The following is a 25977-nucleotide window of genomic DNA, read 5'->3' as shown; positions in this document are numbered from 1 at the left end:
CACTTACCTGCTAACCTGCCACCTGGCAGGATTTTGAATAGGAAATGTGGGGGGAAATTATTCATCATATATCTGGCATGTGGTTGCACTGGCAATAGTTAAAATTATTGTTTCCTTGTCTGGAATCATCCTGCATTGTTTGACATTGTGTTATTTTTCTGTTTTTGGACTCCGTAGATGTGAAATCTGACATATTACTGGTTTCATCTCTGCACCGTCCTCTGCCCTTCCTCCCTCCCTCCTTCACGTCTCTGCTCAATCGCCTTGTTTTTATTTCCCTTTACCCTCAACCTGATCTGTCATCTCTACGGCTCCTCTCCCCCCATTGCCACCCATCCGCCTGTCTCTTCCTTCCCTCATTCCCCTTTGATTTCCATGCTGTGTCACATTCTGTCACTCTTTCACTCTCATGCATGTGCTTGTAGGGTCCATCGTGTTCTCCCGCCCTCATTGCCACCTCCTCCTCTTTTCTTTCAACCACTACACACTTTCACTCGTTCGGTGTCTCACCCCTACTCCTTCCTCTGTTCCACTGGCTCATTCGTTAGCTCCTGCCGTCATCCTTCCTCCCCCTCCATCTCGGCGGATCGGTGCTAGTGGGAGAGAAAGAGAGGGGGAGAGATCAAGAGAGGGGGGGGGGAGCGAGCGTGTATGTTGAGTCTGCTCTCAGTCTCGGCTGTGGCCAGATGGAGGATGGAGCTGCAGCCACATCTCTCCTTCTCGTCTGCTGTGCCTGCCACAGGCTGAAAGCTCTCTTTTTCACTCTCAGTGTCTCCTCATCCATCCATCTCCTTATCCCCAACCTGGCCTTGATCCGTGTCGGACCGAGCACAAAACAGGACGGAGGACGACAAATAGAAGGGAGACAAAAAGACCTGCAGTCTCCAGGAGAAGAGGGGGTAGCAACACAGATCACCGCGCTCATCTTTTTCTCTGTGATGTCTTCGCCTCTGCAGCACACGTGTGCAAGTGTGTCGGTCCACTCTGCCTGAGCGTATGTGTGCTCCTGCTCTATATCTTTCTCTCTCCTGCGGGACTCGGCTCTAGCTGATTGTGCTTCTGAAAGCTCTCTGCAAAACAGACAAGAGAGGAGGAGAGAAGAAAGGAAAAGTGAAGAAGAGCTAAGGAAACAGGAGGAACTTTGACAGAGAGAAGAAACATTGAGAACATAGAAAAAAGGTATCTTAAGGAAGCAGAGGGGAGCGGAGTGTGGAGGAGAGGAGAAAAGGGTAGGGGGTTAATCAGAAAGAGACAAAAGTACGGAGCGATGCATCACTCAGGCAACACAGGAAGAGCCAAGACCCTCTCCCATGAGACAGGTAAGACCCCTAGATACTTGTCACTACATCAGTCAGATGGCTTTGTGCAGTTTTCTCTCCAGACATGAATGTAAAGAACAATAGAACTTCACTGGTAGCTGCCTTTTCATCCGCCACTGTGTTTGGATGCCCAGTCATTAAGAAATGAACACCTGAGTTGGAATTATTATTCATATTTCCAATTTTAAAAGAAGATATTTTAATACATTGTTGAAATGTAGATTTTATATCTGAGTGTGTCTGTGGTTGTGTGCGTGTGTGTGTGTGTGTATGTGTGAGATAATGTGTGTATGTTCAATGGTGGTGATCAAACAGCATAAATCAGAATAGAAGTCTGCTTTGATGTGCGCTTGAAGTTATGATTGGCATCTGTGAATGCCAGCAAGCGCCTTTTGCGAGCATGTGTGTGTATGTGTGGGTGTGGGTGTGGGTGTGTGTGCATATATGTTTTCACTTAGATACAAATTTGCATGTATGCATGTGCACCCTAGCTTGTGAGCACATTCCAGTTGACGTTGATTGTAATTGTAGTGATTGACAGGTAGCTGATGGTTTGAAATTCACAGGATATGAGATTGCCCCCTTTCACTTCAACCCATAATTTATTAATGTGTGAGTTCCTCAGTATTACAAGATTCTTTCGAAGTATTTGCCTTTTTAATTCAGTGCTGATTAATGGATTGAATATTTAGATGTGATGTGAATTTCATTTGAAAATCAGAGAGTTTTGTTCTGAACTCTTTGGGTATGAACAGTTATATTTGATATTGTTCCCGAGAAGAAATTGACCCTCCAGAAAATGTGTGTACACTGTATGCAAGTATGCATATATGTGTGTGTGTGTGCGTGTGTGTGTGTGTGTGTGTGTGTGTGTGTGTGTGTGTGTGTGTGTGTGTGTGTGTGTGTGTGTGTGTGATATAAAACATGTTTGATTGCTTAGCAGGCGTTAGGGGATTGCTAGCACTCGTCAAGCTAAGCAAATAGTTCTCCCTGACTTTCACAATGTGTGTGCGTGTGTGTGTGTGTGTGTGTGTGCACACACATGCACATACACATACACACACACACTCAGGAACTCTGACACATCTGTTTCCCATCTGAACACACATTATGAGTTTACAAGCCAGACAGGAACAATATTTTTTTTCTTGAAAAAGATAAAGGCAACATTGTCTCAGGAATGTCACACACACACGCACAGACATGCACACGCACACACACACACACTTGAACCACCCACTCATCAACAACAACACACACATCTGTTACACAGACCGACACAGCGGTGTAGTGTTTTTCTGATTGCTGCCACATGATTGGCATGACAGACCACGAAATTAACAACGGTTTCTATGGTGACTAATTAGGAGGGTCCTGACTGGTGGCTTTATGAAGACAGATGACAGAACGCTGGTTCACTTCCTGCTTTATTCACAGTGGGTGGTCCTATTGGCTAGCAGGACCCCCTACCGTATGACAGACAGATCCACCACAGATCACCTCATAGATCTAGATAGATAGATAGATAGATAGATAGATAGATAGATAGATAGATAGATAGATAGATAGATAGATAGATAGATAGATAGATAGATAGATAGATAGATAGATAGATAGAAAGATAGATATGATTCAGAAGACACCCTCTGATGTTATAATAAACAAATGCGACACGTTGACACACTCATGCTGATTATGCAGCAGTAGGGCATGTGAGAGAGAAATAGGTGTGATCGGATCCATCTGTGGCGTAGGACGAGAGGGACAAGGACAGAGCTCCATCTGTGGACACCTGCCCTTCCTCGGGGCTGCAAGCCCTTTTCCTCAGAAGTGCCAACAAGATCTGGTGTTGTCTTGGTGTGGTCAGCAACATTGTTGAAGCGAGCACAGCTGATGTGATGAACATTCACCCAAACAAAGTCAAAAATTAAAAAGGGTTGTCACGGAGCAGAGTGTGATGTGATTTGTTCTTTTAATTTAGGTTGAGTCTCAAATCTGCATATGCAATACTTGTTAGGTTATGAACCTCTTCCCAGCAGTCTTTTTGACTTGTCATCGCAGGAAATTCAGGTGTAACATTACTGATTTATTATCTGCAATCAATTAACATATTCCCATCCCTAACTATTACTGTTTAATTCTTTTCCTTTAATGTTTGCTTCAGAACATATCTGTTACACAGTCACTGCGAGTATATCGGTGAAATTTATCATCAAAACCAAATAAAAAATCACGATTAATATATGACAATATTGCTTAAAAAGAGCATTGAGATGAAGGTGCTTGTTTTTCTTGCCATTTTTTCTCAAGAATTAAATTCAGCTCACTGCTTATGCAAATTATTTTACTTATTACAAGCAAATAAAATTGAAATTGTTTTTTGTTGTTGCTCATGATAAGTGGAATAATCAAGCCCCTTTATCTTTCTGAGATGATGCTTGTTATATGTTATATTTACACACACACACACACACACACACACACACACACACACACACACACACACACACACACACAGAAGCAGGCAGTCCACCATGAAACATGCTTTTAGACACCTTAAAAACACTCTGCCAAAAACACTGGTGATAACAGCAAGAGGATAGTGAGTCTTCCCTTCCATTTCACTGAGCTGTCCATCCAGCCTCTCTTAGTCATGCACCAGCTCCACCTAATGGCCTCTACAGGTACTGTACACACACACTGACACAGGCTGACACACACACTTTGATTAAAAAGGCCGGACCACGATTTCATTTCACCATGACAATTGAGGTAGTTAAAAAGATTTTCTTTTTTTGTGGGATGCTATTTATTGGACTACAACCCCTCGGCGTGGCGAGCAAAGCAGAGGGGAGGAGAGGACACAAAAGGAGAGGTGATTGGAAGAGGCACAGAGTGGGAGAGAGGAAAAATAGCAAAGCGATTGAAGAAGACATGCGTGTCACGGCTAAACAAATAAGCATGTGTGGGAACAGATGGTAATAAAGTTCTCTGTTACAAGACTAGTGGCTCGAACACACACACACACACACACACACACGCAGCCCACACATGCACAGCTTGATTATGCAGAGTATTGGGCCGTGAGTCATTAAGACTTTGCCTCAGTGAAGCTGACTCGAAAGTGAGCAATGACAGTCATCTACAAAGGCCGGTCACTAGCAGTCCTCTCACTCTCTCTCTTCTCTCTCTTTACTTCGTCCATCTGTCTCTGTCTGCTTCACTCACTCACCCTCTTTGTTTCCACCTATTTTGGCCTCTTGACTGACTCTCTCTCTCTCGCTCTCTCTATCTCTCTCTATCTCTCTCTCTCTCTCTCCCTCCACCAATCTGCTTCGCCATCCTCTTTCTTACTTTCTCCTCTCTTTGTAACCTTCTGGCTCAAAAATGCTCTCACTGGTGTTTGTGCGGATGTGTGAGGGCGTGAGGCCTCAATCACATTGAAAGTATTTGTTTCCCTCCGCCAGTGGGGATAGATTATGTATTTCACTCCTTTTCCGCGTGTTGGGATTTTTCCCCCTCATCACAGATTTTGTCCTCTCCTACTCAAGGTCAGTTGGAAGATTGCTTTCAGCCCCCTGTGTCCTCCCCCACGCACCATGCTTTATTGTGTGTATGGCCGTCAGCGCCTGTACATTTGTGTATAATATACCACGGTGACAGCTCCATGTGCAAATGAGCAACATTTTTGCATTATCCAATCTCTGTTGCATGTTTTTGGGGGAGAATATGTCCATGTGTTTTGTCTTGGAGTCACTTTCAAAGACAGGAAGTGGAAAAGGAAACCGTCTTAGTACACGCCGCTGGTATTAAAACATTTTTAAATCGCATATTCTATGGTTGCGTTTGCCTGTGTAAAAATTTAATGCATTCATTGTCTTCCTAATTGTGTGTGTGTGTCTGTTTGTGCGTGCGTGTGCGTGTGTGTGTGTGTGTGTGTGTGTGTGCGCGCGCACACCCATGTCTGTGTGTGTCTGAATGAGTGTGTGTGGTTGATTTTTGTATGGACGTTTGGAGATATTAATTTTCACAGTGGTGATTTGGGTGAGTTAAGGCCTGGCAAGCGAGCTGGTGTTCTCAGTGTGTGTGTGTGTGTGTGTGTGTGTGTGTGTGTGTGTGTGTGTGCGTGTGTGTGTGTGTGTGTGTGTGTGTGTGTGTGTGATCAGCGAGGTGGCTGGTTTTATGCTTCACCACCCTGGCTGCTCATCCATGTGTACCATCTGCATGTGCCGCTGCCATGTGTGTGTCACCTATACCCCAACACATCCCACTCCTCTCATATCTCTTACCGCCCCTCCATCCACACCTGACACTATCTCGCCACCCTCCCACTGTCGGCCACTTTCATTTAAATGGCAAAACAAAAGCTGACATTGCAGTTCATCTGAATCCTCTCACTTATTTTACGCTGCACATTAATAAAGAAAAGCAGTTATTTACGGCAGATATTCATCATCTTCATTCACCTTTTAATTTTCTTCTGAGCAAAAACCCATGATATCTTAAATCACAGCAGAAGTGTAGGATGTAGTGTTGTACCATTTGTTAGCCATGCAACGCTAACACTCAGCGTGATGGATCTAAGCTACAGCTAACTATGTGACAGATGAAAGTGTCACAATTACAGTCATGCCGAAGTGACAAATTGATCCCAGCATTTCTGCTGGAAAGGAGTTTTTGTCTTAGAGGTGCCATCATTCATCTGTGCAGCCTCATTATACCTTCTGGGGTTGCAGCGACAGCAGTGACTCATTGACTCATCACGTTGTTGTTTGTAAACTCCAAACCCGACTAACCATTCTCCGTCCCATCCTTCATCTTTATAACGTTCCGTGCTATCTCTGTTTCCCTCTCACCACCTCCCCTTCATCTTTAATATCCCTCTCCCCAAAGCACTGACTCCAGCTTCCTTAACTCTTCACCTCGTCTTTTGTTCTCGCTCCCGCGTCTCTCCCGAACATTCTCCTCAGGTCTGTGTTATTAACATAAAAAAGGAAGAGAGTCTTCCTTCAGCAGTAGCAGCGGCAGACTGTGAGTCACTCCAGCCCGCCAGCTATCCTGGCTCCCTCCCTGGCTGTCACGTCGCCACAGATGTGAAACCGATTTTAAGGGACAGGGTGAGGACAACGGCTTAGACATTAGAGAGTTGCATCCGGCAGTTTTACAGAACTGTTCTCCAACTGAAGGCAGTCAGGTAGTTTGCAGGAAGAAAATAGGTCAAATATAGGATTGTTACACGGCGCACAAAGGGAGTTGTTTTTGCAAGGCAGTAGTGGAAATAGAGTTCACACCTCTGTTGTTAGGGCAGAGTGAGTTGTTCCCTCACTGTCATCATCATCATTCAGATGAGAGAGCAATATTATCAATTACATGTGTCCTTTAAATCATTAGAAGCAGGCAATAGTGCATCATAGAGTGAGTTTTATTACTCTTTTAATGACTTGGTTTACTTTGATGATGCACGATGAAATGACTCCTGCGAAAACAATAGATCAGATCAATTTTGTAGAGTGGATGACACAATGCTCTAAAATGTTTTCCCTCAATTAATGCACTGACTTCCGAAAGAAGATGATTGATTTTTTAATTTTTTTCCACTCCGACATGTATTCACAGGCCTGTTTACTGCTCAGGAGGGATTTAGTTTGAATAGTTTGAACTGACTTGTAAAGGTTGGAGAAGTTATCATACACTCTCGACTTACTATTAACTGAAACTGAGTACGGCTGCATGTACAACCTCACTTTTTCATGCATAAATATTTGGATCTCCAATGTGTCTACTGACACCATAACAATGAAATGCAAAACCACAGTCACTCATGATGTGGGCTGCCTTGCTCTGTTCTCTTGTGAGTCAACGAGCCATTTAGATTTGATGCCCCGTAACGCATCACAAACGGCCTCATTGAAATTGTAATCACCCCTGCAACTTCCTTTAAACATGCTCCACCCACGAGGGTAGTTAAATTTCAGGCTACCATGGGAGGACAACTCCAGTTTTGGTAAGGGGCAAAATTACAGCATGCACATCCACTCAAAGGGGAATGGCAAAAAAACAAAAAAAAAATTATGATAAAACAAAGTCCCCAAGCCAAAAATTCGGACTTTATTTATTTAAGTGGAAAAATCAATGTTTTGATGACACACATCTTAATCAGGATAATGAGCTGGAGGTGCAAGTCCACGCATATTTATCTTACATTTCCAACACCCATCGGCCTGTATATCAGCACCTGATTCTGAAACTTGAGACCTGAGCTCTAGAGGTTCCTTCAGTAGCTGCTGCGCTAAACGGGAGTGTTCGGAGCAGCAGGACACTGTGACCTTGCTTTAACAATGATGACAACTTGCATGTGTGTGTTTGAGCATGTCTCTGTGTTACAAATGACCAACACTTGAGGGGGAGATGAGGGGAGATGGTCCATGCAGCAGGGCAAAAGGGGCACTGAAATGATTCCATCGATCATCCCTGATCACCTAAACAATGTCACACAGCACATTCATCTCTCTGCATGTGTGTGTTTGTCTTCTTTCCCTTTGTCTCTCCTATTGACACACACTATGACTCTTGCCTCTCGGTTGTCTATAACATATTGTGAAGAGTGTGTGTGTGTGTGTGTGTGTGTGTGTGTGTGTGCGTGCGTGCGTACGTGCGTGCGTGCGTGCGCGTGCGTGCGTGCGTGTGTGTGTGTGTGTGCGTGTGCTGTTCTGTGCCTTTAGAGTGATGCTATGGTGATGGTACTGGCCAAATGCCAGCTCCCACACAGTTCCATTAGCATTGTGAAGGCTGGCCGTAGATTGCTATTGATTGACTATAGCCTCTATTCATAGGCTATTCAGCTGGAAGCACACACACACACAGATTACACACAAGCACATTGGAATAGGGCTAGTGAAATAAGTCGCACTTTTTAAAGTGTTTGAGAAGTGTTGTGTGGGCACATTTGAGAAAATACAGTTTTTCCCTGTAGAAAAGGGGAATGATTTTCATAAGCATTGCTGAAGATAACTGACCAACATTAACACTAAGCTGTCATCTGCCAGAAAAAAATAAATATAAGGGATTCGCTGGTTGTGAAGGTCTTCTGTGCACTTGTTGGCTTTGATGGAGACTTGAACTTGTCGATGGCAGAGCTTTGGATTTTAAACAAATCAATGCCAAGTGACTGGACCCTGGAGCCACTTCTTAATGAGAACCAGTGCTCAGAGATCTTTTCTCCACTCCTCTCTCTACCCAGCTCTCGCCTGCTGATTTTTATCACTCCATCACACCTCTTTGCCTTCGCTTACAAAAAAACAGATACATACATAGGCACTCCAAAGTTGTTTTGCTGGAGTACTCCAGTTTATTTGTTCTGTGCAATTTCTTTACAGCTCCCCATGTGTCAAGGCTGTGCTCATCTCATCTGAGAGTGTCACAGGAAGGGAAACTCAGCTTCTTTAGCCATTTATAACACAAAAAAACCCTTTCACTTGATAACGCACTCTGCTGTTTATGTATAAAGAATGCACCGTACAAACAGGTGCGTGCAATCCAGACAGCAGCTGCATTGTTTAGTGTTTGTATGTGTGTGAACACAGTGAGGGGATTAAGGGTGTAATGCAGGATTATCCAGCAGGTAGACTTCCCACTTCTTCACTAGAGGAGGAGATGGGAAGGCAGGATGGACGGATGGGCAAGGAAGAGATGGATAGATGGAAAGACAGAGAGGAAAAAGTGATGGAAAAAATATAGATGCACAGATCTGATATTTTTAATCTTGACACTGATACATAGTTACAGGGTTTGGGGTATGAAATCCAACGTTTAATTGATAAATTGAATGGCTCACTGGGTTCAGAGAGCCTGGACTTAAACATTGCCTTCCTAAAACTGGTAAAAATAAATAAATTTAAAAAAAATGTTGCCTAAAAATATATATAAATAAATGTTTTGAATAGATATTGTCATAAAAATAAAAGATCAAGCAGCCTTTCCTTTTAATACATTAGAATTAGTAATGTCACCCCAAATCCAGTACAGCTATCTGAGCAATTACGGGCCAATAGCAGATGCCAATATTGGAAAGTGAGGAGAACTCATATTTGTTTCGATTGCAGTTTAAAAGAGGGGTTATGTTTAAAAAGAAATTGAAAAACTCAAAGATAAGAATGTTCCAAACTAAAGCCTTTATTAAAAAATAATTAATATATTAATATATCTACAGAAATTCAAACTTCAACTCCTCTGATTTTTTTTGTAGTATTTAACTTATCTTATAGTGTAAGAACATCGCACAAGGCAGCCCCAGATAATCTGGTAGTTTCTGAGCAAGTCAGCATTGCATCACGAGGCAAAGATGTTTAATGATTCATAGACCAGACGTGGGATTTTACAGCCTAACTAGTCTGCGAGGGGATGAGGGAAGGGTACAAATATGCAAATGTACCTGGCAAGAAGCAACAGTAAAGTTGCTCTTCTCCACGCAGAGATGGAGGAAAATAACATGGAAGGGGAGAAGAGGATGAGAAGGGTGTTGCATAGGAGTTTAACTGGTGGATCATTATTGTTTTGGCCTTTTCAGGTTGATTTTTCAGATTCCTTTACAAGAGCAAATCAATTTTCCACCTCGTGTATTTGTTTATTTGTCAAATTGCTCTTTTTTTTTGCTTTGAACAATGCTAATTGCACACAGTGCTATTAACGGCACATTTTCAAAAGTAATGAGACTCGAGTCAATGCCGTTTCAGCGTTCAAAGTGCTGTTTATTTAGCGCGGCATAATACTTCAAGGTCCTTGCTGCCTTCGCTCACCAACAATTGCCAAGTATTTATTAAAACATTCCAGGCAATGTGAGCAAAGGAACCCGTGTTTCTAGTTAAAAGCCCACATGAGGTTACAGAGGTGATCACACACACACTCACACAGCAACAGGGGGGAGTCTGTTGGTACCATTTTGTAATTGTTTTGGAGTAATCCTGGTTTTAATATGTCTCTCACAGCAGGGAGGACCTTGAGCGTAATAGACACCATGGATTTGTCTAATGCTGCGTGCGCACGTGTGTGCATGTGTATGTGTACAAACGTCATGAGTGTTTAAGAAGGAGGAAAAAGGGTGTTTTCCAGTGCCACTTTAATGACAGTTTATGCTGGAATCTCTTTACTTCTTAAGTAATTAACTAAAATAAAAATCTAGCAGAGCAAGACTAAAAGGGTACATTGAGGCATCATATAGACACACTAAGCTTATGAATGCACTCATATAGACGCACGTAAACACACACACACACACACATACACACACAGACACAAAAAAAAAACGCCAGCAAGCAAACCCTTGGCAGTGCTTCTCCAGTCTGTTTGAAGTAGTGTCTCACGGGAGGCTATAGGACTGTGGCAGTGTTTCACCCACTCAAACACACACTGGTTCACAGGGACAGAGAGGCTGCAGACAGAGAATGGTAAAGAGACTGAAGGAGGAGTGCTTCTCAAACACACCCAGCTCGGCTCGTCCCTATCTTTCGGTCTCTTGCTGCTCCCGGTGCAGACATAGAACAGGTTGAGGTTGTTTACAGCCACATTTCTTTCCTTCCCCCAGTGCTCATGCGCTCATATCGCACTTTATCATACTCACACCGACCGTGAGATTGAAACGGCGCTCTGGGGACACAGCAAGGATATTACCCAGGATGCATCGGCAACAGAAAGGGGACTTGTCGTTTCATTAGAATAGCCAGGCGGAAAAAGACAACTTTGGTAGCCAGAGCTGAATGCAGACACCAAAGCCTGCTGATAAAAGCCACCCTGCAAGAATATTTTAAAGCAAACCTCGGGCTCTCTGACGGAGCGTTTCTCCTCTTTTTCTCTTTTATTAGCTGCGTGACCCGATCAAGGCTGCACGCATTTAAAGCACCACTTGTCAATTTCAGGGCCTGCAAACTCATCTTTGAGAACAAACAAACAAGACAAGTCAGTAAGGTGTGGAATATATAAAGTGGGAAATCAAAACATGCCAGATTGACGGCCTAGTGGAACGTATAAAAGGTGGGTTTTTATTCTGAGTTAAAAGCAGCTTATTTGAATGTTTTCCACCCACAAATGCCTCATGTTCTCGCAGTAGATTCATACACACATAAAACAATGCTCTGATCCTGCCATTATGCTGTTGGTTCCAGTTCTGCTGTGAACCAGGCTTGTTTTCATACAACTTCTTTATTTTTACTGCCTCATTTTTGAGTATAGGTTTACAAGGTGCTGCGTGGCGTCGTTCCTCACTCACCTTTCCAAACCTTCCTTGCTACAGCAGCAAAAGCAGCTAATGGAGAAGGAATGTACCTACACACAAGCACAGATGGAGGGGCAGAGAAAAAGAGAGAGAGAGAGAGGGCTTGGGACGGAACGGCGAGAGCGAGCAAGAGAACCATGCAGAAACAGAAGGATAGAAACAGGAGGGGAAGCGCAGCATCATATGGTGGAGCGCTGAAGAGAGTAAAAAGCTCTCAGTCATGTTACTCGTGTAACTCCCTTGTTTTGCGTGTCCACAGCTTCTACTCCAGGTTGTAAAGTACTTCACAACTTAGCCAAAACACCCACTCAATGTCAGACCATGTGCACTTGATGAAGCATATTAGATTTATTTGCTTTATTAGTGCCACAAGCATTCCTTTTCATCCTCAGTGCCTCTCAGTCATATTTCACTGAATCATCTATTAACTCAGATTCTAGTGACGCATCTGTGTTTATGCACAACTTGAGGTATTAGAGAAGTTTAAGGGAAATGTAAACTATTATTAAGTATTATATATTAACTTATTGAAAAATGTGTCTTTAAAATATGTCAATCATGCAGTGTTTTGTTTTTCCTTTTCCCAAATTTTTTAGCCGAAATGCACAAAAAAGGAGAAACCATTTTTGTCAGATACGCTCTGACGTAGTGAATCTGTCGGCATCTTCCCAGATATTCCAAGACTTTGTCACTAAAACAGCACGCAGCAAGGCCAATGTTAGATAGCATGAAAGAATAATTAGTCTTTGGCCAACTGAAAGTAATTCCTCAAGACCGCTGTCCATTTTCTCTGATGGATTCCTGTAGAAAAAAAAGACCTCTTCTTCCTCTGCTGTGTTACGGCCATGCATGACATCGCCTGTAGTTCCATCATCTGATGAAAATACGCATTGTGTATCCTTATTTATACACTTTACAATTTCCTTTTCAATTACGTGTGTAGATGGTTACCACCTCAACGCACACAAGCGGAAAATGTTCACAATGGTCAATACACCGTAAATCGATAAACAAATTGCACCAACAATTATACGGTTATTGTGTCAATAAATCTTTCTTTATATTTTATTTATGTCCTCTGAGCAGTAACTTCTTGACACATTTATTTTAAAATACACCTTGTTTAGTCATTTTATCACAGCACCTCATCTGTAGATAATCAAAGCCCATCCTGTATAGGATTAAAGTGTGTCAACAGTTTTCAGGTTTTGGCTTACGATTCTCAAATCTATAGTATAATAGTTTCTTCCATGGCAACGCTTTGAAGTAGTACCAATTGTATATTCTCTACCCCCTTTATTCGTTCCTCATTTTTTCAGCTCCCCGATTCCTGATTTTGTTTCCATCTTTTTCCTGCCTTTGACCTTCTCTCCTCCTCTCCGTCTACTTCATCCTCTCTCTCTCCTCCAGTTCTAGAGGCTTTTTTTCATCTCCACTTAGCTTTTAGTGCTCTTCTGTGCCCCACTCAAGGGAAATCCACCTCTTTTCAGACACTGCCTTATTTTAGCAACACAAGCTGGTCCTTAGAGAGCAATGTCAGGCCTCATACACAGCACCGCCTGCCCCTCAGTGTGTGTTTGTGACCAAGCATGTGTGTGACGGGTGGGGTCAGGATTAACAGCACATACACAGTCATTATGATAACATCCCTTTAAGATTTCCTCCTCGTCTTCTTTCTTTCTTCTCTGTTTTGTTTTGGAGTGGTCAAAGCCGCAAGTGAATTATTGATGAGATAGGAAATTGTCATTCTACCTCAGAACTCATACATGAAAAAGGTGAAGAAAAGGAAGAAAACTCACTGAAATTCATCCATCAAGGAATGTGTAACCTTATTTCCAGTCAAATATTCTTCTTTTTTTTTTTCACATGTCCCTCCCCTGGCGAAAAAGAAAACTAATCAATCCTCCTACCATTCATCCTCCCTTGCTCTATTTGGACTCCTCTGATCACCTGCTAGCATTTGGCTAGCTGTGCAATGGTGCAAAGAAAATGAGCAGGAAAGACGCACCATCTTCAGAAGCGTCACTGCAGGCCAAATGCCTTATTATGTCAGATTTACAAATTCCTCCTCCCGAGTCGGAGGAAAACGTGACCTACATAACTGCAGACCAGAAAAAAACACCACTGGCCCAATTCTCCCTCTATCTCTGCTGCTCGCTGTCTCTCGCTGCTCCCTTTCTCTCTCATTTCGTCACCCCTCGTTTATCTCCATCCTTTCCCCGACAGCGGCTTGGTGAGTTATCACCCCTCATTCAGATGAGAGGAGTGGCATGCATGAAGCCCCCCCCCCCCACCCCAACCCTCCCTTCTTTTGCATCACTGTGTGCCTGATCGTTTGTGTGTTCATGTTCTGTGAGCGTGCTATATGGTTGGCGTTGCTAAAATGGTATGGTTGGCAGTTGGGCGGGGGGGGGGGGGGGGGGGGCTAGGTGATCCAACCAACCTGCTACTAGGTAAACACCATCTGTTCACACACACACACACACACACACACACACACACACACACACACAACACCATGACTAGAATAGAGTGATCCCATCTCATCCAATCGCACCTCTCTGAGCACACCTTCACCATGCCAGGTTCACACCACTGTGTGTTTGTGGCATTAATGATGCGATATAATGACAGAATTTTTGGCTCACAATTCATGTTTTCAGGTGTTACACATTTAGATTTTACAATATGAAGCTCACTTTTCTGACTGTCCCTCAGCATCTCTTTTTCCTGGTATTTATCTCGCTCTATCTGTGCTTTCAGTCCATCTGTCAGTCTTTCCCTCCGTCTTTCTCTTTCAGCCTGCAGTAGGATCAAGTCAAATCAATCAATTCAGGTTTCTTGGGCAGACCAGTGGCATGGCAAGAAATTGACCTTTCATTTCAAAGTGTGTGTCTCTGTGTGTGTGCGCGTGTGTGTGTGTGTGTGTGTGTGTGTTGATCCAACAAGCAGAGAGAAGCAGTTAGAGCTAAGATGCTATCGGCATCAGAGCTGATGGTCCTATCCAGTGTCGCGCTGCCCCCAGCTAGGCACTGATGATCATACACACACACACACACACACACACACACGCACACACACACACACACACATGCACAAAAGGCTCACACAAACACAGCTTCCCACCCTCAGCCATAGCAGATATGACAACTACATGGTCTGTGGACACGGCATTAGTGAGGCTCAGTGTCTTTTTATAGCATTAATGCTAAGCAGCATGCCATTGCAGGCTCCATTTTTGCCCGACTGGGTATTGAGTGTATTGAGTGAGTGAGTTAGCCTGGGTTAAGTGGCTGTGCTTAAGGGCACAACAGTGCTGCTGTGATCAGTGGCTGCTCCCGTACAGCTTTGGAATGAGCCATGCGAAACAAGATAAAGGGCTCATGGAAAGACACACACATACACACACACACGCACAATAATTCACACAGCTGACGAGTGGACGACAATGTGTGTGCACAAGAGATGTTTGATTTTCTGTCATCCCTTTGTTTTTGCTCGATTGTCAATTTGTATTTCTCTCATTTCCTCTACCTCACTCTCTCATTTATAGATTTGTGACTCCTCTCGCTCACACGCACACACACACACACACACACACACACACACACACACACACACACATGCCGTGCGGGCGCCAGATGTGGTCTGACACTCCCCATCTATCCAGAAGGTGGGGGTTTAATAGAGATTTAGAATGATTATCAGAGGCCAGAGAAAGAATATATCGTTGCTTCTTGTAAATCTACTGATAAAGGGCATCGATGGAGGGAAAGGAACAAAGTACATTCTTCAGGGAGTTATGAACAGTGTTGTAAATGCAGCAATCCTTGGTGTGTTAGAGTGCTGTGAGCAAGGTCACATCAACAAAGTGAAAAGGGGCCAAAGCTGCTGGGCCATACCTGAGGGCACTTTATTGAAAAGAAATTCAGTGCATATGCAGCCTTTTACCCATGCTGCTGTTGTGTATGGATGCCGTTTGGAAGCTTCACTAAGACTTCCCACTACTTACTCGCTGTGTAGCCTCCATTATATCATAATGCACTGTGATTCCTCCACTCCCAGACCCTGCGCAATCTCCAGAGATTTTTCCGTGGAGAATTGCTCTGCCGACTCAAGCCTTCCACTCCCTCCGCCTTGATCTGTCTGTCCTCATCCCGCTGTTCTGCACTAAAACAGCTCATAATTATTGTCTTAGCATCTTTCATGTATAATTTATCAGCCGTTTAAAAGCGGAGGTGCATGCAATTAAAGAGGGAGCGTCTGTCTTTCCAAATCTCCCCTTCCTCTCTCCCTTTCATAATTTCACCCCCATTTCACTCTCATATGCACAGAAGCATTCAGTCACGTCCTTTTACTCTGTTGTTCCCTTACACCACGCTGTTGTGCATCCCGCTTCTTCCTGTCTCTTTCACTCAGTTTTTGAGTGCCTTTCCTCTCCCGCTCTCTCTCTCTCTCTCTCTCTCTCTCTCTCTCTCTCCGTAGTATCTAAATATGTGTTGGAAATTTGATAAATCATGCTGAGGTGTTCATGTCTGCCTGGATATACATTTTCTTTTCATCTTTCACTCTTTTACTCCCTTATCCCCTCACTCCCAGAGAAAAGGGAGAGAAGAGGCGCAGAGTAATTGGATCCCCCCTAATAGCGAGGGTAATGTTGACAGTACATAAATCCTGCCACTGAAATAGCGCCTCGTTTATCTTCTGATTTTGCCTCATTGTTTTTCGGCGCCTGCTCCCCACCCTCATCTTCCTCCCGCTCCAACTCTTGTACATACCCTTCCTACCTCATCCCTCCTCCCCTCCCTTCATCTCCCACAGGGTCTCATCAGGTAGCCTTGATTGTTGAGATGGGCCCCGTATGGGACAATGCATCTCTGCATAAATTGGTCGACACGGGTTTGTTGCAGCCAAGCAGATATTGGAAGGAACGGCATTGAAATACATAATCTGAAGACGCAGATAAAGGGAACATGCATGTTTTGTCGGATACGTGGTGCAACATAAGGCTTACAGGAAAAAAGGAAGGATGCACTTGACTCTGCTCTGCGCAAATAAAATCTGTTCATTCTTGCACCCAATATATTTTGCCTGTGTGTAACCATCTGCTTTCACAAATGGTGATACTTCAGGGGGAACTTATATCACTTCCAGTGTCAAGTCTGCAGATTCCTGCAATCACGCCTGTGAAACAACCACTCACTTAAGAGCACGTACAGATTTTAAAGAGGCCCTTCAGTGATTTAATAGCATGCTTCTACAAAGTTGGGGAAAGAGACTGACTTCTAAAAAATGATAAAAATCCATACAGCAGAGGCAGAGGGATTCTGATTTATACTCTTTTATGCATCGAGTTCAGGGAAAGGCTCAATGCCAAAATTTCCATTCACCTTGATTACATTTCATCACCTTTGTGTAATCTTAATCAGTGTATTGTCATGAAATATTTGATGATGTTAGGCACAATTTTTCATGTTTAAACCAAAAAAAATGTCCAGCAATTTGAGCAATTGGTTTGCAAATCCCTGCAGTAAGAACCTCAGACAAAAGGCTGGACCTTTCTTTTATTTTCAGTTGAAAATAAAACACTGGACAGGTTTTGATGTATCATATTCAAAAACTTTCCCAGTTTTGCAAAAAAAATTTTTTAAAAATGGCTGTACTCCCTGTTCTAGTGGTTTGTGTCTTTTTATGAAATAAAGTGCAAAACAGGAAGTGGAAAAAAAAATCCTCTGAAGTATCTTTTACAATATTTTCCCAAAGCCTTCATGGAACATTACTGATCATAGTTGCCAGAAAAGTAGAATTCCAAATTGTTCCTCAAAAGCATTGCTCATTTTTGCTGATGGACAGCTCTTCTACTCTCTTTGTTACAGCCACAGCTGTGCAGAACGGTGCCTTTACCAATGTCTTCTGTCAGCATTGCATAACATTTTATTCACTCCAAACCAGTTAATGATCCTTTCCCTTTTTGCATCAACAGTTGGCTTAAAATGTGCTTGACATGTAAGTGGAAGCAAAATTGTTTTCAGTTTAAAGCACAAAAAACTATTGATTAGGGTTAGGGAAATATTATGAAATACAAATTGATTTTTGAAAATGGCTGCTAATGTCCGCACGTCTCGCTCCTGGTTCCTCACTCATGATTAAGTGGGTTCTATACAAATTAGAGTGCATTACTGTACTAAATATAAGGAGTGAATAAGTGTAGCTTGTCCTGATCACTGTTAGGTAGTTATGATGATGAAGAGCTCCTTTCCTCTCCTCTAAGTATCAACATCAATAGAGATGATCAGCTATAAACAGCTGCTTACAGCAGCATTAAGGACCTTTCACATGCAAGCACACACACACACACACACACACACACACACACACACACACACACACACACACACACACACACACACACACACAAAACCCCTCTCTTTGATGCTCTTTCATGATCCATCTCATTGATGCAGGAGTCCCGGTCAGGTCAGCTAATCAATCACCTGCGTGGCATTTGAATTGTTTGGTCTGTCTATAGGCATCCTCTTTTCTTCCTCCTCTGATCTCTTCTTTTGCAAGCATAGCATCACAGACGAGGTGGGTCATTACTGAGGAGTGACAGTAGCAAGTTCTATAGGTTGAGTTGTAGTGGAATGCATTCGGACTGCTTGCTGTTATCGACAATTCTGGGATCCAAGCAACAACATCAAGGTCAAGCTGTGCTCTTTCACCCAGGCTGACTGGTGTCTGCGCACACCTTTTATAGATGAGTGCCTGGAGGATCCAAGTTGGAAAGGACGATATAAGCTGTTTATAAGTGTTTATGCTATAGTGTAATGGCTTTGATATTTTTTTTTCACAACTGACTGCACAGACTTCAAAGCTGCTCCAAATCAAAGGGGTTTTTCACTGCGTATGTAGGGCAGAATGTAATATATTTGTTGTTTTCCTGGGTGGTCTGCAGACGCCGTTAACATCACAAAGTCATTTAATTGGATTGTCAATCTGGGGAAGCCCACTTCCTCCTCTCATTTAATAACACTTTGCAAAACCCTCAGGCGCTGATACCTTAACCACATTTTATAATCAAATAATAATCAGATTTTATCTGTCACAGATACTCAGGTTGGATGTGCTGGCAAGTGGAGAAATCTGAGTGAAACTAAATTAACAAGAAATAAATATACAGATGAGAAAATGAGAAAAGGAAGCCATTTTGTCCCGTGGTGTCCCACCAGCCTCCACCCTCTCCAGTGCTGAGCTCTGACATCTTACCTCAGCCAATCAATAGGTCACATTTCGAATTACACCCTGCCACTCACCTATGCCAGCTCCTGCTGACACACCAAATACCCAAACACACACACAGAAGTTATTAAAACAGATTTGTCTTTTTAAACTATTTTCATAAGGTTGAGTTGTAATTCTTCTGTAAATTTCCTTCTTTCAATCCATCTTTAGCAGGATACAATCTTCTCCGATTGCGTCACCAGCTCAAATACAGGCAACATTTCATGCCCCCTATCCATCTTTTATCCCTCTTTTATTCACCTTTCTCCAATCTCCTCATTCAGTTTGCGCACCTTCCATTCCTCACACCTGCTCTCCTCTCCGTCCTCCTCCTGCTCCCCTGCTCTCATTTTCCACACTGCTGCTCATCTCCACATCAGTCAGTCGACCTGCCATCTGACAAGAGATGCAGGATTGATGGAGGCTGCCAGACTGTCACCACAAATCTATTCACCAGCATATACTGTACACATGCATGTGCTCACTTAACATGCAGCAGAGAGGAATGGAAATTTTAAAAATATAGGCAAACAGAGCTTTGAATGTGTCCTTATTATAGATTTCCAATTGAATTTCCATGTCCTTATTTCCTACAAATTTGTCTTGTGGGCATGAACACACCAACTTATTTGCTTTTCTCTTTCTCTGGGCGATAAGTGGAACTGAATATCTCAAGCAAAGTTTTTTCTTTGTCAGAAAAGTAGGTCTGACCATGTATCTGATTTGAAAATGATCATACATCACAATTTGAAATTATTTATGCAAATTATTAATGCAGACAGGATCATTTTGGAGAGGACTTCTTGCAAAGTTATGCCTACACTTTCCACCAATGACACTTTATTGTGCTAAGCTAATTAGCAGTCTGCAGGTCTCTATGGCTCTCAGCTCCCTAATGCACCCACAGAGGAGAGAGGGTTCTTTATATTTTCTGGCTGTAGTTAGGATAGCAAATAAAAGCATTATCCAAAAAGTTCCTTTAACTATGACTCGATGTGGCTCTATTCTCTGCCTTTGCCATGTCCTGGAATGACCAGCGTGCTTTTACTGTTTGTTTCTAATTTGACAAACCAGTGTTTAGCTCCTTGAAGGTATGGGAGCAGGATTTTAGGTCCTCAACTAGGCATCTTTGATAGTGCATCTTGCCTTCAAGGACAAGAGTATCAAAGGAGAAATAATTTGTCTTTACTGAAATGAGTTTGATTTTGTCTCCTTTCTTGTAGTGTAAACAGAAACAGCAGGCCTTTGGTTTGGCTTACTGATGTCCTCCGGGAGTTGGTGAGAGCAGAGAAGAAAATATGCACAGTTTGATGTAGAGGAAAGATGTGCTCCACCCTCGCTCCACTTCTCCTACCATTCTAGTTTTATCCCCTGTTCCCTTGTTAGCTTGGGTACTTGGTCCCCAGGGCTTTTAGAGGAACGAGATGATGATCATGGGGACTTTTGGTGTGAGTGTGTGGATTTTCTGACGGTTTGAGTTTGAGCATGCTGGAAGTGAGATAATTTGATGGAAAAGGGATGCACATTAGCTGCATCTGGTGGATTCACCAGCAGGCGAACTGGTGAAGAGGACAGACAAGGGTGCAAAGCCAAATTCAGGCCCACACACTTCCAAGTGCAGCTCGAACTGCAGTTGAGTGCTTTCTGGGAGCGGTAGAATTTGGAGATTTATAGAGATGGGATGAAGGCAAAGAAGAACAGAGAGTGCTGGCCGTATAGAAGTCAATCTGTTCCTCTCTCTCTCACGGAGTGATGGCTCGGCTTTAGACTCAGCCCTCGTCTCTCCTGCTAGTGCTTTCTGTTAGGAATGTACCAGTTAATCCACTACCAGGAGTGCCATCAAGCCCCTTCTGCTGCTCTCGCTAACACTCTTCCATACATCCATACGCACATCGAGCTCCATCCGCCTTTTGGGGGAACCGTACACAGCAATCCAACAGTCAACCACCTGCCTCCCCTTTTGTTATTTACGTGTCATGACTGAGTTTCTGACTGAAACTGACATCATCGCACAACATAAAACAGACAGCTTAATTTAGACATATAAATTTGCTCAGATTTCCTGTGCTGTGCATGCTCCAGACAAATGCTTTCAAAAACTCAACAAATTGAGCCAAAAGAAACTTTTAGAAAAGCATTTGTTAAATGGATCATCAGTAAATGAGGCGCTGCCTGTTAAATGAAGAATCGAATAATGTGCAGTTAACGATAAACAGAACCTCATCATCAGCCTGGTCTAATGATAGTCTAATTGAATTTTTTTCATGCCAAAGAATTACAATGATCTTTCTGACAGTGTGAGCCACAGGCTATGATGCAGCTCTGAATGGTCGATAAAAATAGCGAGCCATTTGGATCTGTCATTTTCTGAAACTGTATGGGTGTTTTTATAAGCCTTTAGCATTTGTTTTAAGATGACTTCCACTTTAACACACTCTGCCGCATCTGTCCTACAATACAACATTTTCTATTTTCTGCTCCAGTAAAGAACTGATTAAATTGTTATGCTCTCTAACAAATTTTGACCCAGACGCAGATTAAATTTTCACTGCTGAGAGAGTATATGAAGTCCCCTTTGATGAAGTGCTTTTGGTAGTCGTCTTAGCTTTATCGTAACCATAGTGGGCTCCGCAGTGTGCCACCAATTCTGCTTCCATAGTGACACCAACTGAAGCTGACTTTGTCTCAGGGCGAGACGTGCCAGATGGGGGTTGTAGAGCAGTTATATAGATGGAAGCCAGGGGCCTCCAGGCAAAGAGCAGCCCTGTGACATTGAGGGGCACAAGTGGCCGCAGAGCTGACAAGATGAGAAGTGATATGCCCTCACCATTCCTGTCAGTCACGCCACCTCATTAGAGACAGAGAAAGGAGGAGAGAGTCCTCAGCGAGAGAGGGATTTCTAGCTGGGCTATTTATGTTTGTGAAAATCTTTTTTCTTCCTTTTTCTTTATCTTTTTTTTTGTCAGAATTACAATCATAGAAATGCTCCTGAGCTGTCATGGAGAGTTGCTCAAAGATTGTTAAATCAGCATGTTTGGTGCAGAAATAAAAGCATGTTTCACAGGCTAGTGGTGAAGAGGAAGGAGAGGAGGAGGGTGGAGGGGCTGAGAAACGGAGGGTTGATAAAGTGAAAGCATGAAATATTAACCCCTGGCTAAACAACTGAGATTAGCTGTCTGTGAAATCCCACTGTGGACAATGCTAATACATGCATTCGTGTTGGAGACGATGGGGCCTTGTTGCTCCGCCAGACGGGAAGAAGCTCTCTCATGTTTTCATACACCCATAATAGGATCTGTAAGACGAAAAATCCCAACAGTCATTTCACTAACAATTCTTGAATTAAAAAAAAGAAAAAGAACCCCCCACACACACACATGCACACACACACACACACACACACACACATGCTGTTACACACGCGCACACACACAGCATCCTTTGGCTCTGAAGCTAAACAGTTGATTGATGGTCTAAGCTGTGAAGAAATGTTCTCCTTTATGTCTCTAAAGGTTTGTAATTGCTGCAGTGAAAGGATGCTCACTCGCCTGGAATATTGATCCTAATGGGATTACTATCCTCCACCAGAGAGAGGGTGATGGGGAGAAAGAGATGGAGGGAAGATGAGAGAGAGATGAGTAGAGGTCCGGACAGGGGGGTGAGCAGATAGACAGAAGGAGAAATCTAGTTTGTCCTTGCCGTATTTTATTGATTCTTTTACGCTACAGTCACTCTGTAACGACTTCCGTACGGGAAGGATAAAGCCCCAATCTGGAAACCAGAGATGGAGAGAACACTGGGAATAGAAATAAGGGGAAGAGGAGGATCTCAAGGGAGAGATCATGGAGGGGCAATGCCGCCCTCCTCCCGCCTGGTCCTTCGGGATGGTTGTTGTTGTTGTCAACGTTGCTGCTGGGTGCTGCCTCTATCCCAGCAGCTACAAACAAAACCGGGTTCACGCAGGATGTGCATTCAAAATTGCAAAGGGGGAGATCAGGTGAGAAACTGTTTTCAAAGAAAGAGGAGAGGGAGTAGTGAGATAAGTGTAAAGCTGTTCAGCTGCGGGTACAACACTAAGAGGAACTGAAAGAGCGAACAGCCATATTATGCTCTCGGTGACCATATTGTAATTCTCGGAAAAGTACAGCTCACTGCCTCTGATTATTCCCATCAGTGTGTTCTGATTTCAACCCGCCCTCGTCATCTCTCAGAATTAATCAGCATGGGGCCATCGGCCCGTCTGTCACTCTGTCCGTCCAGCCGCCTGCCTGTTTGACTGCAGTAACCCCATATGGGAGACATGGCCATCAGTGTGTGGCCAGACTGTCCTTTGCCGCTAATTGAAACGTTATGATGAGCCGGAGTCACAGAATCTGCATATGTGTGTGTGTGTGTGTGTGTGTGTGTGTGTGTGTGTGTGTGTGTGTGTGTGTGTGTGTGTGTCAGCCTGACCATAATGTAGGTCATCTGCTTGTGTTGTGACTAACTCCGGGCTCATCCCATGCTGCTTAGCTTTAGCGCTTGGTGGCATTCACACAAAAGTCACCTTTATGAATAATTATCTGAAAGCTATTATGTCCGTTCTATGCTCCTTGATATTCCTCTGCGGGAGTGTGTCTTTGTGTCTTTTCATAGAGGAATGTGTGTTGTGTGACTCATTGTTTGGCTGGCTTTGAAAGTTTTTTTTTCCCCAGTGGGGGGTCTCGAGGAGAAACGACTTTGCTTGGAGTTCGAAGGGAAGTAAGAGGTAAGGATTATCCCAGCAAAGATGCGACGGGTGGTTAGAGGAATGAGGAACAACAACAAGCTCAGCAACAAACTGTTGTCAAGACAATAACAATAAGCTGCAAACGGAGGGAAAGTCTATTGCCTAACCTGGTGGAGACTGTCTTACTACACACTCCTCTTTACCTGCCTGGATGGTGATTGTAGAAATTAGTTTTCAATTCCTCAAAGGCTTGTAGTTGCAGTCGGCAATTTCATTTTGACAGACACACTTCCAAAGGTGCAGTGTGTTTTTTTTACTTCTTTTCTGTAGCACAAAAGAAAGTGTGCGTGCATGCGTGTGTGAGTGCGTGTGGACTCAGCAGTGATCAGACTCCCACAGTGCCATCTCGGCCTTTAAGAACTGCAGGAGACTTGTAGAGGACAAAAACAGCATGAAAGGAGGAAGAAAAAAAAGGGAGGAAGGAGAGCAAGGGCGGTGTCAGGTTCACACTCCAACCGTGTGTTTGCATTACTTTGTGAACTACACTTTTTGACAAGGAGGTCTTTGCATGATGATTATCAGAGCGTCGACACAAATTCAGCTGATTCAAGTTTGCTATTTAATATGATAAGCAAAAACTGGTTTTGAATTTGAAACACTGTGGGTCACGGAACAAGTTTTACTATAGATGTTGTTTACACACATTGACATCAATCGGGTTCAGCTGTCAGGTGGAGGGTTTATTAACTGTGTGTCAACTCCTCCTAAGAGAACATGTAAATCACTACTGACATGAGTAGATGTCCTCTTATTACACTCAACACACACAAATTTAGGCACCGTATATCTTCCACTTAAATTTGGGAGTGGACAAAGGAATATGTACTGCTATGAATTATCAAACTGTCCCTTAAAATAGGTCTTATAATGTGTGTTGAAGGACTATACACAAACACACATGCACAGCCAAAAACCAAGAGTCACCCTGGTGTTGCAGCCCTCACACCGTTGAGTACAGATGGTTTCTGATATTTTCAAAGTCTTGGACAAACTCACCACAAGAGTTCCTGCAGGTGGTTGAACCTCATGGCAGCCCGTATGTCAGACTGATGGCCTGATGATGAACAGTTATGACAAGGCCAGGCCACAGGAAGCTCTAGGGGCCTCCAAAGGCCACACAGTCTCATTCTGGATGACATCACTGACTCTGACCTCGGAGGCGGGGCTTTGCCACTGGCAGGAAGTCTCTCATTTAACTGAGCAGATCCAGAGTGAAGAAAGATGGAGATTATGATTTGTTACTTGAGAATACTTACTGTACTGGTGCGGTTGGGAAAATCAGCACTAACACGCACGCGCGCACACACACGCGCACACACACACACACACACACACACTCACACACACTCATGTACACGCGCACAAATATATATGCACACACACAGGATTGTTTAAGAGCAAGCTGCCCCTGTCCAGAGGCAGTAATGAAGTCCTTTACTGGGTGTGCCCTCCCTACTTGTTGTAGCTTAAATAAGAGCAGGCTCATAATTAACCTCACTTTGTGTGATGGCCATACAGCTATTTGGGGACAGTATCACACTGCAAACTTTGATTTAAAGATACAACTACTATTGTAGGTACAATAGTAATACTTATCAGATATTTTGCAATTGAACAGTGAATTATTCTAATTGATTAAAGCCACCAGCGTGGCTGGATTTAGCACAGTCAGCCTTGAAAAAAAAAAAAAATCCCGATTCCGTCAAACATTTAGTCCACAACATGTTACGCATACATTCATGCTCAAAGACTGAGTCCATTCATTCATTGGCATAATAACAAGCAGCAGTTAAAATTAAACACAGTGGCCACACAACATATCAGTTTAAATAAAAAAGAAATAAAAAAACATAGTTGCCTGTTTTGGTGGTATGTAACAAAGAATGTCCCCAAGTTATATTTTGTGACCCTACCAAAATTATTATATACTTCTGGAGAAATGTGCAAATATATTATTTTTGGAATATTTTTTTTCTATGATCTCGAGAATATGGCCTCATTGAATGTTGTATTCATCTGTAGGCCCTTGTTAAAAAAGTATGCGAGAATAAAACCCTCCAGTTTCTGTGTTCAAAAATCTACTTCTCAATGCCAGGAGCACTGACACTAGCGATGGTTCACGAAGTGCTTCTAATTTTCTAATTTAATATCTGTATGCCTCTGAAAGCATTTTTGGCAAATTTGACTCTAGATTCATAAGGTTAAAGTTAATGACCACAACTAGAAACACATAGTGTTAAGTAAAAGAATATAAAAATGTTGTAATCATGGAGGTGTATGAGTATTGCCTTGATGTATAGCCAAAATTTATGCAGTAGGTTCCATAATATTTTATTTGACCT

The 25977-nt window shown here is 43.0% G+C and overlaps 1 protein-coding gene across 8 annotated transcripts in view; it reads left to right on the top strand.

The window, feature by feature from the left end:
• tenm2a (teneurin transmembrane protein 2a) overlaps window positions 1–25977 on the top strand; it is a 227807-nt gene that overhangs the window by 121706 nt on the left and 80124 nt on the right. For 2 of the 8 annotated variants that reach the window (XM_086223075.1, XM_086223074.1), the window contains exon 1: window positions 669–1319. The exons of the other annotated variants lie outside the window; for them this stretch is intronic. In XM_086223075.1, the coding sequence (XP_086079201.1) occupies window positions 1268–1319 (52 nt within the window). In that variant the 5' untranslated portion in view covers window positions 669–1267. Of the gene's footprint in view, window positions 1–668; window positions 1320–25977 lie in introns of those variants that run through there. 8 annotated transcript variants of the gene reach the window in all.

This window comes from Aulostomus chinensis, chromosome 13 (genome assembly GCF_037954235.1).
Source record: "Aulostomus chinensis isolate RoL2024-O1b breed Wild chromosome 13, RoL_Achi_v1.0, whole genome shotgun sequence".
Taxonomy (NCBI): domain Eukaryota; kingdom Metazoa; phylum Chordata; class Actinopteri; order Syngnathiformes; family Aulostomidae; genus Aulostomus; species Aulostomus chinensis.
This window is presented reverse-complemented; position numbering and strand designations above follow the sequence as displayed.